The following is a 14,148-nucleotide window of genomic DNA, read 5'->3' as shown; positions in this document are numbered from 1 at the left end:
AAGACTGTACTCCTTTCTTCAGTGAAATCATGCTGATTTTTTCACAAAGTAATTTAGGTTAGAATGTAATATCATTCTCCGTCAAAAGTGAAGTGAGGAAGAGAAAAAATGGAGAGAGAAAGAGGGAGAAAGAAAAAGGGGAAAAATAACTCGCTTTCTAATTTTATAATCTTTTTTTTTTGGGGGGGAGAAGAATATCCCCTTTCCATTCCATGCACTTTACCTTTCTTTCCACCTCACTCTGCCCCCACACCCCCTTGTCCACAAACAAACATGTAGAAATAAAATCGCCATTATTTGAATCAGTGTATATTTGAAACCCAGGTGAGTTCACAATGTAAAGTGATTAGAGAGGTCCGGGGGAGTCTTTAATTAAAGATGCCATTGATGAGGTAACAATGGATTGTGAATATCGTTAATATATTTGAACGGGGAAAGTCATTGGTTCGTAAGTTTGATTGCACATTGTAAAGAAACTCCACATACTGTAATTATTTTTATTTGTATGTGTCATCTCTTTTATTGCCCATACTGGAAGTAAAAATAACCAGTCCTATTAAGATATTTAATATATATCATCCTTTCCACTTCACCTGGTTATAGCCTCATAAAAATGCCTGGAGAAGACACCAGCCCACATGTCTGCCCCCTATGTTTTCTAAGACAATCCACACAGCCTTTTGAAAACCTGTACAATCAACCTCCTAACTCCTTTGATTATAATCTTTAAGACAGATAATAACAATTGCCTAGGATTCCATAAAGTTGCATGCAAATATGAAGCCTCCCTCAGGAAATCAGAGCAGGGAAAAAAAATCTGAAGCAATGAAGATATCCTGCAGACAAACAGACATCTTGGTCATACTGTGTAGTGTCTGGGAGATGACAGTGATGGGTCTTCAAAGAGAACAAGCCATAAAAATCCTGGTGGGAGGCAAAATAACTGCCTCCCAAAGATGTCCTGGAACCTCAGAATATGTCACCTCCCTTGGCAAAAGGAACTTTGCAGATGTGATTACAGTTAAGGACCTGGGGATAGAGAGATTATCCTGGAATATCTAGGTGGGTCCAATTTAAGCATTCCTTATAAGATGGAAGCAAGAGGGCAGAGTTAGAAAGATTTAAAGATGTGATGCCACTGGCTTTGAAGATGGAGGAAGGAGCAAAAGCCAAGGAATGCAAGTGGTCCTTACAAGCCAGAAAAGGCAAGGAAATAGATTTTCTGCTATAGCCTCCATAAGGAACACAGTCCTGCTGACACTTTGTCTTTAGCTTAGTTGAGACTGCTGACCTACAGAATTGTGAATAATAAATTGTGTCATTTTATGCAAACAAATCTGTGGTAATCTGTTGCTGCAACAATAGGAAACTAATAAACAAGCATCTATTTTGGCCACTCTATATACCTCATAGCCCTGCAACCCTAAAACTTTCTCACTTGTTTGTGAACACAACCTTAACAATTCTCATGCCAACATTTTACCTTAAAAATTCTACATTTGTAGAATCTGTCCCAGAATCTGTCCCAGAAAGCACCTCTTGAATGCATTGCTGTACCCAAACTCTACCCTCCCCCACCATCACCACCGATAGAACGGGAGGTCAGAGGCTCAGCTCTGCCTCCTATAAGAGGTGTGAACTTGACTTCATCAGCCTACCCAGTTGCCAAGTCTTTTTTATCCTCATCTGAATGAGGACACTGTTGGGCCTGATGACTCATAGACCCTTCCACAGCCTAAAATTAAACAATTAAGTGAAATGGGACTCAAATCTCCTCCAGAAAAGGCTGTTTCCCATTCAAAATGTAAATGAACAAACAACTTTGTAGATCTGAAAAATGTCACGGCAGCATTTTGCATAGATCCACTCTTCCTCCTTTCCCGTCACTTGACAGCACTTCCAGTGAGCTATCATCTCATTTCTTCTAGAAAACAAGCTAACTGCAATCCAGACACTGTATGAAAGATGAGGCTTAAATTGCATCAAGGAACTGGTGATTTACACATGATTTGTGATTCCTTTAGTATATTAATTGTTAAACACCCTACGAATGTGTGTGTAAACTAAAGCTGTGTAACATATGCAAACAGTTTAATTTCTCAATGTGGTGTTGCTCACATTTCAGCAAACTCTGATACTCATTCCAGTGTGTTTGTGATTTCACTCCCACCCCAACCCCCATTGTGCCATCTCCCTTCCTATGATCCCATTTCAAATAATGTTGCGTGGGTGACACAGATCTTTAAAACCTTCCATAGTAGAGCCATATGTTGCTATGCTTGGTGAATTGCACTTGATTCCGGTTGTAATCCATTGTTCTAACTGCTCCTTTCCCTGCCCCAACTAATGGGATATAATGGCTTGATGAGTTATATTATTTCCAGTTACTGCTAATCAACCTTCAACCTGACATCCTTGCTTATTAATATATTTTCTAGAGAAAGCAGATGCAGAAGCAGCCCCTGTGCCGTTGAATTTCCAATCATAGTAACTTCAGCTGAGGCTTTAATGTTGAGCATTTAAACTTGACTAGCATCCATACTCTATTATGGAAACCCACCCCGATTTAACAAAATTCCAACCCCACATGCATGGGGTGTTACTTTGGTTATTTTCTTGAAAGCTATACATATTTTCTTTAATTTTAATGTCAGGGACACCTTGCATGTAAGAATTGCAAGTAAAACATGCAGGTTCCTGGGTCCTATCCAAGAAGTATCGAATTGAAATCTTCAGTGGTGGGATCATTTTTTTATATTTTACAGTGAGCAGGTTCTGGGAATCGAACCCAGTTCTCCAGCATGGCACTGAGCCACCATTGTACCACCCAGGAATAGAATTTTAAAGAAACTACACAAGGACTTCTGAAACACCTTAAAATTTTATAAGCACCTAAAGGCTAAAAATGGGAAGATTTTGCTCAACTTCAGTTTGTTTCCTCTATTCTTCTCCTCATTTCCTAATCCCCCTTTCTAGGAGTCTATTTTGTTACATCAAACATAGCTGTTACCAGAATTTAAATCCTCAGGAGGCCTAGTCAGAGTATTGGAGTTGACTGATGAGCCACGCCAGCATGAAGTGCCCCATCTCTCCAGGAAATTCAGTGATGGCGTTTTCCTGGGGCTGATATGAAAGCTTTGGCCAGAATCTGAAAGTGAGGCAGCCAGATGATTCAAAGAAAACAACAGAAATAATAAACCCTGAAATTTTGATATTTACCCATACCAATTTTAGCACCCTAGGTCAAAATATGAGGGCCTTAATGAAAAGAGAAAAAGAAAAATAATAGTTAAAACTGTGTATCTTCCTGGGCAGCAAACAGTAGGAGATTGGAGCTACCATCCTTTCCGAGCTCTAATTTTAAGACTAAGTACAGCTTCCATCTATCAGCCTTTTATGTCTATTCCATTAAAATATGATTTAATTATGTATCGACCCAGGGTCTGACATAGTAAAACTATCATTACTCTCCTGCCTGAATTCCCGAGTGATACCCTGGGTAAAGGTGATCAAACCTACATTAATCTACAATATAGCCCATAAGGAGGAAAAGAGGAAAGGATAATTACCAATCGCAGTATGACAGACAACAACAACAATGAAAACCTCATCTTGAAATTTGGAGCCAGTTATTTTCCTTGAAGAATGTGACAACTTACAAGTCCAGCACCAGGTCAAGAAAGCAAAAGGTAAATTGTGTGCTGATCTGCCTCCTGACCTCCCACGCTTAGCAGTTGCCTCCTTGCAGCTGACCTTCTTCAACATGACCTTCTGTTGACCTTGGAATGCAGGTAGATGCCGTAGAACGTCGGTAACTACACAATGTGGATTTTCTCATCACCACCAGCTGCAGAAACTTCGATACCCTTCACCATACGTCTTATGCAATAGTCAGTAGCCCTGCAGATTTCATTATAAGAATTCTGGAAAAATTCTCCTTGGCCCTACAATCTTCATTCATTCATTCATTCATTTAAAAATATTATTTTTTTCAATTTTTATACTATTTCAGACTTAATGGAAAGTTGAAAAAATAGTAGAAAGAATTCCCACAAATCCAATACCCAGATTCATAAATGTTAACATTTTACTATATATGCTACAATATTCTTCTTTCTTCTTTGTCTTTCTCCCTCCCTCTCTCTCCCCCTACTCTGTGCGTAAGTGTGTATTTTTTTAAGGCATTGATTATAAGATCACCCTTCATTCCTAGATACTTCAGTGTATCTATCCTTAAAACTATAAATTATTTTCATAACCACAGCAAAATTATCAAAAGCAAAAATTAACATTGATGCAATGCTATCATCTATTCCACAGGCCTTATTCAAAATTCATGTATTATCCCAATAGTGTCCTTTATAGCAAATAAAAATCTAAGTCTATTCATTACATTCAGTAGTTATATCTCTTTTAATCTGAAAAAGTTCCTGAGTCTTTCTTTGTATGTCATGATACTGATATTTTTTAAAGAATACAGATCAGTTACTTTTTAAAATGTCTCTCAATTTAGGTTTGTGTGATTTTTCCTTTATGATCAAATGCAATCCATCCACTTTAAAAAAATATTTTTATTTAAGAGAATAAACAATATACTTTATTTAAATATGCCTATGGTTAAGCTAATTCAGGTATTCATTTTTGGTGGGTCTAAACCCAAGCACTTTTGCAGGAATATCACAGAAATGATGCTTGGCTGTTTTCAATGTTTCATATCAAGAGTTGTTTTGGTTTATTAAAGCTATTGGAATACAATATATCACAAATGGGTTGGCTTTTTCAATGGGGATTTATTAGGTTACAAATTTATAGTTCTAAGGCCATGAAAATGTCCAAAATAAGGCATCATGAGAAAGATGCCTTCTCTGAGGAAAGGCTGCTGGCATACAGGGTTCTTCTGCCATGTGGGAAGGTACATGCCAGTGTTTACTGGTCCTTCTCTCCTGGACTCTGGTTTCAATGGCTGTCCCTCTAAGCTCTTATGGGTCCTTGCTTGTTTCTCATAGGGTGTTTCTCTCTGTGCTGTCTCTCTGGGTCCTTCTCTTGGTTTCATCTCTCTGTCTTTTATCCTTTCATAAGGATTCCAGTAGAGGATTAAGACCCACCTTTAATTGGGTGGGTCACATCTCTATGGAAATAATTTAATCAGAAGGTCCCACCCACAATAGGTCTGTACCCACAAGAATGGATTAAAAGAACATGGCCTTTTCTGGGGTACATAAGAGCTCCAAACCAGCACAAGAGGTATGTTCTATCTCTTAGTCCCATTACTGGCAATGTAAACTTAATAACTTGGCTTTGGTGATGTCTGCCAAGTTTCTCTAGTATAAACTAGTATTATATCTTTTGTAATTAATCAGTACCTTGTGGGAAGATATTATGAGACCATTAAATAGTCTCTTGCTACTTTTCAAAACCTTTACCCAGTAGGCTAACATTCATGGATGATTCCTGACAGAATCCAAACGTTAATATAGTTGGATATCAAATGATGATTTCTCTAATTCCATAAGTCCTTCTACATTTATTAGTTGGCTTTTCACTGTGTTCTAGTTTGCTAGCTGCCGGATTGCAATATACCAGAAACAGAATGGCTTTTTAAAAGGGGAATTTAATAAGTTGCTAGTTTACAGTTCTAAGGCCAAGAAAATGTCCCAATTAAAACAAGTCTATAGCAATGTCTAATCAAAGGACTCCATCCAGGGAAAGATACCTTGTTTCAACAAGACTGATGAAATTCAGGGTTTCTCTCTCAAGTGAGAAGGCACATGGCGAACACAATCAGGGCTTCTCTCTTAGCTGGAAGGGCACATGGCAAACATGGCATCATCTGCTAGCTTTCTCTCCTGGCTTCTGGTTTCATGAAGCTCCCTGGGAGGTGTTTTCCTTCTTCATCTCCAAAGGTTGCTGGCCCTTGGACTCTCTGCTTCGTGGTGCTGCAGCATTCTCTGCTCTCTCCGAATCTCTTATTCTCCAAAATGTTCCCTCTTTTATAGGACTCCGGAAACTTATCAAGACCCACCTACAAGGGTCGAGTCATGTTGTCACCTAATCCAGTTTAACAGTCACTTTTGATTAAATCACGCCTCCGGGGAGATGATCCAATTACAGATTCAAACATACAGAATTGAATAGGGATTATTCTGCCTTTACAAAATGGGATTTTGATTAAAACATGGCTTTCCTAGAGAACATACATCCTTTCAAACCAGCACATACTGTAAGAAAGAATTTTCCTTCTCATCTAATCATTCATTCCTTTATAGCAGTATCAGTATATTACATGAATTCTTACATTATTCAGTGGAGTATAATTTTTTATTGCCGTTATTTATTTTAATGTTAAAAATGTACCAGATTTGATCAGTGGGAACTGCTTCAAACTAGCTCCTGTGTCCTTTTCAACAAATATTTTGGAGTGCTTACAATTGGCATATATTAGGCACTGATGATACAAAAATGAACAAAACAGAAAGAAATCTCTGCCTTCATGGAGCTTACATACTACTTGGTAGGACAAAAAGTAAACAAATTAAATAAATAATTGTGCAGTATATTAGAAAGTGGTAAATGTTACAGAGAAAAAAGCTAAGATCAGCTATTGGGAAGAAGTATATGGGCAGTGAGACTTCATTAATAGGTGCCATGCTAGCAAAGACCCAAGAGTCTGAGTAAGCTTGTGGCATGGATGCCTGAAGGAAAACTCTTCCAGGTAGCACAGAACCACTCCAGAGCTTCAGGAGTTTCGTAAATTGGGGACAAACTAGCACTTTTAGTAGGATCAATCTGGTTGCTGGGTTTGGGATAGAAAGTAGGAGGCAAGAAAGGAAGCAGGGAGACCAGTAGTATCACCAAAATGCCTTAAATGTCTGGAGTAAACATTCCTAAGGCATTAGAAACTTTGTCAAACCATATCTTGATGCAATGATAACTTACTGAATAAATTAACCATCTCATGCATGTCACATATTAGCTGTCTTTGGTGCTTTACTTCTTCTAACTCTCAAAATAATCTTAAGACTGGTATTATTTTGAATAGGAGGACAGTGAGGCTCTGAAAGAGTTATGCTAATCCCAAGCCCCATTGCTAACACACCAGGTGCAGCAGCAGCAGGACTTAAACCCAGGACTCTCTGGCTCCAAAGCTATGGGCTTGACCCTCTGCTGCACTGTTGGGTTTTCATAACAGAGAAAGTTAGACAAGGTGGTGGCATTGGGGTATTGTCATGATGAGTACAGCAAGGACAGAAGCGAGAGTATTAGGGGCTGGTCTGCCCACTTCACAATCTCCGGAGATCATCTTGGTTTCCATTTCTGGTAGTTCATCATGGTCAGCCATGTAGGTCTTTCTGTCTTACCAAGTGTAATGCCCTATGACTTAATGAGCACCCTCCCTGACCACCTTGGAAATGTCAAAGCTGCAAAGCCAACAGAAATTTCCCCAGACCCCTTGGCTATACTGTGAGAAAAATTTGAATTCATAACTACTGTGTCTCCATACTGTGGTTCCACAAACCACCAGGTTACATAGACCTGACTCTTAAATTATTGATTTTTTAATATGCATATCATATACGGCATTCAAAGTATATGTGTATAAAAAGAAACAAAGTACTACAGAAATATCAGAAAAGATAAGTAGCAGAAGCCCCATGCATCCACACTTTTCACTGTCCACACAAGGATAAGTGATGCTCTGAGGTGGCTCATGTTTTGGTCCTGAAATAACTGCTATTAGTTCACAGCTATTATTAGCTCACAACGATTTTAGAAAAGTGTGTTATCTTTCCTTTTTTTTTCCAGCAGGGATGTGAATGCTTCTTTGCCATGCATTATATATATATATACATATGGGTAAACTTAAATGTCATTTATGTTTTCTTTGCAATTCTTCATTTTTGCCCACACCCAGTCAAAGGCTTCTTTCCCCTGCCCTCTACCCTCAAATGTTCTGAATCTATAGCCATCACTATACTTGGACTACACTCTCTTCTCCCCACATCTTACCTTGGGATGTAACAAGGGCCAGCATTTTAGCCAGAAGGCTCCTAGAGGTAACAGAGAAGCAGAATACATTTGGCCATGTAGCTGGTGAATCAGAAATTTAGAACCATTCTGCTCCCTTCACTTTGATTGATTTCTCTGCAACCCTATGTTGTTAACACCTGCCTCCACAGGTGTGTGAAGAGCTTTCATTAATATTTGTAAAGCTCCCTGATTGCCACAGTTAGAGGGTAGCAGAGAAGGGAAAATTATTATTAATCATAGAGAAAAAAATGGAGAGATTAAGTTTTGTTCCTTCATCAAAGACCTTACACTCACTTGCACTATTTTCACGGTAGGAGGATTGGATATAAATTTTGATTTACTTACTGTGGCCTCTGGAAACACCCAGTGCAAAGCTTAATGCAAAGCGCCTGGCACATGCTCTGCTGAATGCTGGATATGCACTGCTTCTGACTCCTAATGCTGTTTAAATTATTACCGAAAGGAGTCTTGCTATTCACGGTGAGTGTGAGAGTTCATCTAATTAGCCAATTTCAGTTCATTTGGCATTAAATAATTCTCCAAATTCCCATATGTTTGAACAATATGTTCAACAAGGGGGATGATTCCCTGAAAGCAATTAAATAGTTCTTTTAGGAGAGCTTGTCATCGGTCACTCATAAGCATCTCTGCTATCCCTGCCTGTGATGAATGCAGACGGCAATTACACAGAAAGCGCTTAACCCTCTCTAACGGCCGCTGGCAGGCACCCACATGTGTCTGCTGCTTCGTGCTGGCTGGAGAACACATTTACGTTTCACAATTTTTTCCAAACCTCAAGTATATTGCTCTAAACCTTTCATAGAGTGTTGGCTACAGCTAACACAGTTCTTTCCAACCCCTCCTCCTCTAGCTTGCTCTCCTTAATGATACACATATGTATGTTTTCAGTTTAACCTATGCTTTCCTTGGATAGAAAGAGTTGTGAGTTTGGGACTAAGATTGAATTTTTTGAAGGCATCATTGGTGCTTCCCAGGATTTGGGTGAAGAAGGTGTGAAAACATTCAGGTCTGTTTGGATAGAGTAGGCAAAAGATGTCCCTGCTCAATTATATGCCTTAGGTTATTGCTGGAGAAAATTATAGATAATGATATTGATTGACCATTAGTAACTTTAGAAAGTACAAGAGAGGTGAGCAAACTATTTCAGAAATTAATTACATGTTAGGTACACCAAAAACAAAGCAAAACTGTTTGCTTATACTAAATCATGGGGGGAAATGTGGTATGTTTTAATACTAAATTTCATCTTTATATTTATTTCTTGGATCAGGGATAACATATTTAAATGTCCTTTCCAGGTAATGTGAGCAAGAGCTTTTGTATTAATACTGAGCCTAGCTCCTGCAAAGCATCGTTCACCTCAAAATTCTTAATTGTTTCATTGACTATATTCTGTATCATTCTATCTCTTTTAAATGAAAATGCAACAAAAGAAAGATCAAATAGCATCTTCAAGATCACATAAGCAGTAGGGGGAAAATGAGTTGACTTCTGGGTTCTTCTCAATGATTATTACCTTAGGAACTACCACTCCTTACTGTTGGGGACAAAGATTATAAACAAAAGGCAAGAAAATGAAAGACGGAGACATTCACACAAGTGGCATTATTTTCCTCTGGCTAAGTTTCATTTTCTTTTATATGTTTCATGACTCTGCATTCTCATTGTAAATAATTCACAGTTCAGAAAAATCTGATCACCGTGTTTGGGTGGAATGATTTTAAATTTAAATCTAATATAGGAAAGAGTTGAGATATGTGTATTTGATTATGCACATTTATAACTTTCTACTGTATTTTATAACCTATGTATTTGTGGATTGCTAAGAAAACAAATGTTTTCAAAGCCAGAATAGACCTGCTCAATCTAGGTATGTTGGAAGTGCTGTTTGGTCCCATGCTAATTCGTTTGTTCATTTATTAGCATTAAGAATATTATACAATGTTCTATTGGGAAGAAGGAATCTGATGGTAAGATTAACAAATCAGTCATTTCTGTGAAGTTTTTGGCTTTTGGTTACTGCTTTCAATATGAACATGGATTCAACAGCTGGTGGGTGATGTGTGAGCCAGTCCTTTGGTTCCCTTAGTTCTGCCCCACATATCTAAAGAAGCATTTGTCATTTGGTTGGTTGGTTTGTCAAACCCTAGATTTGGAACCTCAGCTTAAGCTCAGTGGGTCTGCTGGAGCAATTCAGGATTCCACCTGCCGTTCCACAGCTGAGCTACTGGTAGTGAAGACAAACCCTTTGCCTGAGTGGGGTCAGCCAGAAGATGACCTTGGGAAGGAATGTTGCTCAGCCTGTACCTGAATTCTCATTACACGCTTCTTCTTCTCCTCCTCTTCCCAACTGAAAAGCCTCCCGTCAGATGGATCTGAGGTTCTTCTGAGTCCTGAAGTCACCTGTGGCCCACCAGACATGATTGTCACCACTCCCTTTGCATTGACCATACCACACTGTGCGGATGTCAGCGCCGAGCACTGGAATGTCCATTTGAAGAAGAGGACACAGCAGGGCAAGTGGGAGGTGAGACTCCATTCTTCCTTTAAAGATGTAGGATCTGGGTTCTGCCTTTGGTATGCATTTAAACCATCCCATGGATGCAAGGAATCAGCCGTGAGGTTTTTGAGCACTTTCTTATTTTCCAGAGGATTGATGGCATGGCTTTTATAATATCCTCAAGACACTGGCTGCTTTTTTTTCCATGATGATGGAAGGAAGAGGCAAGAAATCACCCAGAGCTTTTTTGGTTTGCTTTTAAAATACCATTGTTAATTATACACTCACTAACTCCCCTCATTTCTAACCTGGCCATGTCCCTTTCTGCACTGATTTTATTCTGTGGCTTCTGTAGAGTCAGGAAGGAGGCTCAGGGCAGGCAGACTGTTTGCAGAAAAGAAATTGCTTTATGTGTTGTTTGTTTGTTTTTTCATTATGGGAGATTATAGCATAACCAGGATTAAACGTTCAGGAATGACAGTACGTGCTTAATAAATGTTTGGTGAATTAATAAATGCACTGAAAATTATTCTTAAAGTCTGTTTTCCTGTGTGGATGAAAATGTGCAAAAGAGTTATAGTACAAGAAGAGAGCAAAAGAAAAAGACAAAAAAAAATTAGGATATATAATAAGAGGCTAACAAGAAGGGAGAGAGGTACAGCAAAGAAAGATTGTAGTTGCATTACTATTTTAAGTGAAAGCTCGGCTGTGATTTATCTGTCTGATAGGGATTCCTTTTATGTGCATCTGAAGTCAGTTTGCATGAAAGCAGGTGAATTATCTTATTGGAACACAATGACTTGTTCCAGCTAGCCCTGAGCTCTTGCCTCCCAGGAGGTGCTTCAGGCTAAAGGAGTAAAAGGAAAACCATGTTTCTTTTTTTTTTTTTTTTTTTTTTATTAACGGAAAGAAAAAAAAGAAATTAACATAACATTTAGAAATCATACCATTCTACATATGCACTCAGTAATTCTTAACATCATCACATAGATGCATGATCATTGTTTCTTAGTACATTTGCATCAGTTTAGAGGAACTAGCAACACAACAGAAAAAGCTATAAAATGTTAATATAAAGAAAAGAAATAAAAGTAGTAGTAATAGTAAAAAACAACAACAACAAACAAACCAACAAGCAAACAACAACAACAAAAAAACCCTATAGCTCAGATGCAGCTTCATTCAGTATTTTAACATGATTACTTTACAATTAGGTATTATTGTGCTGTCCATTTTTGAGTTTTTGTATCTAGTCCTGTTGCACAATCTGTATCCCTTCAGCTTCAATTACCCATTGTCTTACCCTGTTTCTAACTCCTGCTGAACTCTGTTACCAATGACATATTTCAAGTTTATTCTCGAATGTCCGTTCACAACAGTGGGACCATACAGTATTTGTCCTTTAGTTTTTGGCTGGATTCACTCAGCATAATATTCTCTAGGTCCATCCATGTTATTACATGGTTCACAAGTTTATCTTGTCTTAAAGCTGCATAATATTCCATCGTATGTATATACCACAGTTTGTTTAGCCACTCTTCTGTTGATGGAGATTTTGGCTGTTTCCATCTCTTTGCAATTGTAAATAACGCTGCTATAAACATTGGTGTGCAAATGTCCGTTTGTGTCTTTGCCCTTAAGTCCTTTGAGTAGATACCTAGCAATGGTATTGCTGGGTCGTATGGCAATTCTATATTCAGCTTTTTGAGGAACCGCCAAACTGCCTTCCACAGTGGTTGCACCCTTTGACATTCCCACCAACAGTGAATAAGTGTGCCTCTTTCTCCGCATCCTCTCCAGCACTTGTCATTTTCTGTTTTGTTGATAATGGCCATTCTGGTGGGTGTGAGATGATATCTCATTGTGGTTTTGATTTGCATTTCTCTAATGGCCAGGGACATTGAGCATCTCTTCATGTGCCTCTTGGCCATCCGTATTTCTTCTTCTGGTAGGTGTCTGTTTAAGTCTTTTTCCCATTTTGTAATTGGGTTGGCTGTCTTTTTGTTGTTGAGTTGAATAATCTCTTTATAAATTCTGGATACTAGACCCTTATCTGATATGTCATTTCCAAATATTGTCTCCCATTGTGTAGGCTGTCTTTCTACTTTCTTGATGAAGTTCTCTGATGCACAAAAGTGTTTAATTTTGAGAAGCTCCCATTTATTTATTTCCTTCTTCAGTGTTCTTGCTTTAGGTTTAAGGTCCATAAAACCACCTCCAGTTGTAAGATCCATAAGATATCTCCCAACATTTTCCTCTAACTGTTTTATGGTCTTAGACCTAATGTTTAGATCTTTGATCCATTTTGAGTTAACTTTTGTATAGGGTGTGAGAGATGGGTCTTCTTTCATTCTTTTGCATATGGATATCCAGTTCTCTAGGCACCATTTATTGAAGAGACTGTTCTGTCCCAGGTGAGTTGGCTTGACTGCCTTATCAAAGATCAAATGTCCATAGATGAGAGGGTCTATATCTGAGCACTCTATTCGATTCCATTGGTCGATATATCTATCTTTATGCCAATACCATGCTGTTTTGACCACTGTGGCTTCATAATATGCCTTAAAGTCAGGCAGCGCGAGACCTCCAGCTTCGTTTTTTTTCCTCAAGATGTTTTTAGCAATTCGGGGTACCCTGCCCTTCCAGATAAATTTGCTTATTGGTTTTTCTATTTCTGAAAAATATGTTGTTGGGATTTTGATTGGTATTGCATTGAATCTGTAAATCAATTTAGGTAGGATTGACATCTTAACTATATTTAGTCTTCCAATCCATGAACACGGTACGCCCTTCCATCTATTTATGTCTTCTGTGATTTCTTTTAACAGTTTTTTGTAGTTTTCTTTATATAGGTTTTTTGTCTCTTTGGTTAAATTTATTCCTAGGTATTTTATTCTTTTAGTTGCGATTGTAAATGGGATTCGTTTCTTGATTTCTACCTCAGCTTGTTCATTACTAGTGTATAGAAAAGCTACAGATTTTTGAATGTTGATCTTGTAGCCTGCTACTTTGCTGTACTCATTTATTAGCTCTAGTAATTTTGTTGTGGATTTTTCTGGGTTTTCTACGGAAAACCATGTTTCTTTAGGAGAAGAAAATTCTCAGTTGCTACAATGGATTACATCCACCCTGCCCAGCCATGTCTTAAAACTAGTCTATTTCCTTTGTTCCAGAATGTATTCTACTATTTATTCAATCCTAGCACAACTACAGGGGAATTTTCCTGGGGCATGGAGTTCCATGGCTTTCACAAAGGGGTCGTGTTTCAGTCTCCCTCCACTTTATTTTGCTTTGCCTTGTTTCTTACACTTTGGTTTTTGCTTCTCCAGCACCCCCTCAATCTTTTACACCCAGATGGTGTTATATTTTCTATTGAACCAGTCATACACACCGAAGTTCTTATCAGGGAGGGTGATATATTATAGTACATATTTTCCAAACCATTTATTTAATGGTCCCCCGTGAATGGCGGAATGAAAGGGTATAAAATGTTTGAGTGAAAATAAACATTGCCTTAAGGATATTGGAAGAAGTTTTCAGAAATAGGCCTTTGTTGAAAAAGAAAAAAAAAGAAAAGTGTGTTTACTGATGTTGATGTT

The 14,148-nt window shown here is 38.2% G+C and overlaps 1 protein-coding gene across 8 annotated transcripts in view; it reads left to right on the top strand.

The window, feature by feature from the left end:
• UNC5D (unc-5 netrin receptor D) overlaps positions 1-14,148 on the top strand; it is a 523,673-nt gene that overhangs the window by 472,647 nt on the left and 36,878 nt on the right. For all 8 annotated transcript variants that reach the window (XM_077144160.1, XM_077144158.1, XM_077144159.1 and 5 more), the window contains one exon: positions 10,408-10,576. In XM_077144160.1, coding sequence (XP_077000275.1) covers positions 10,408-10,576 — 169 coding nt within the window. The remainder of the gene's footprint in view (positions 1-10,407; positions 10,577-14,148) is intronic.

Source organism: Tamandua tetradactyla, chromosome 26, assembly GCF_023851605.1.
Source record: "Tamandua tetradactyla isolate mTamTet1 chromosome 26, mTamTet1.pri, whole genome shotgun sequence".
In the NCBI taxonomy this organism is placed as follows: Eukaryota; Metazoa; Chordata; class Mammalia; order Pilosa; family Myrmecophagidae; genus Tamandua; species Tamandua tetradactyla.
The sequence above is the reverse complement of the archived record's forward strand: the minus strand, read 5'-3'. Positions and strand labels throughout refer to the sequence as shown.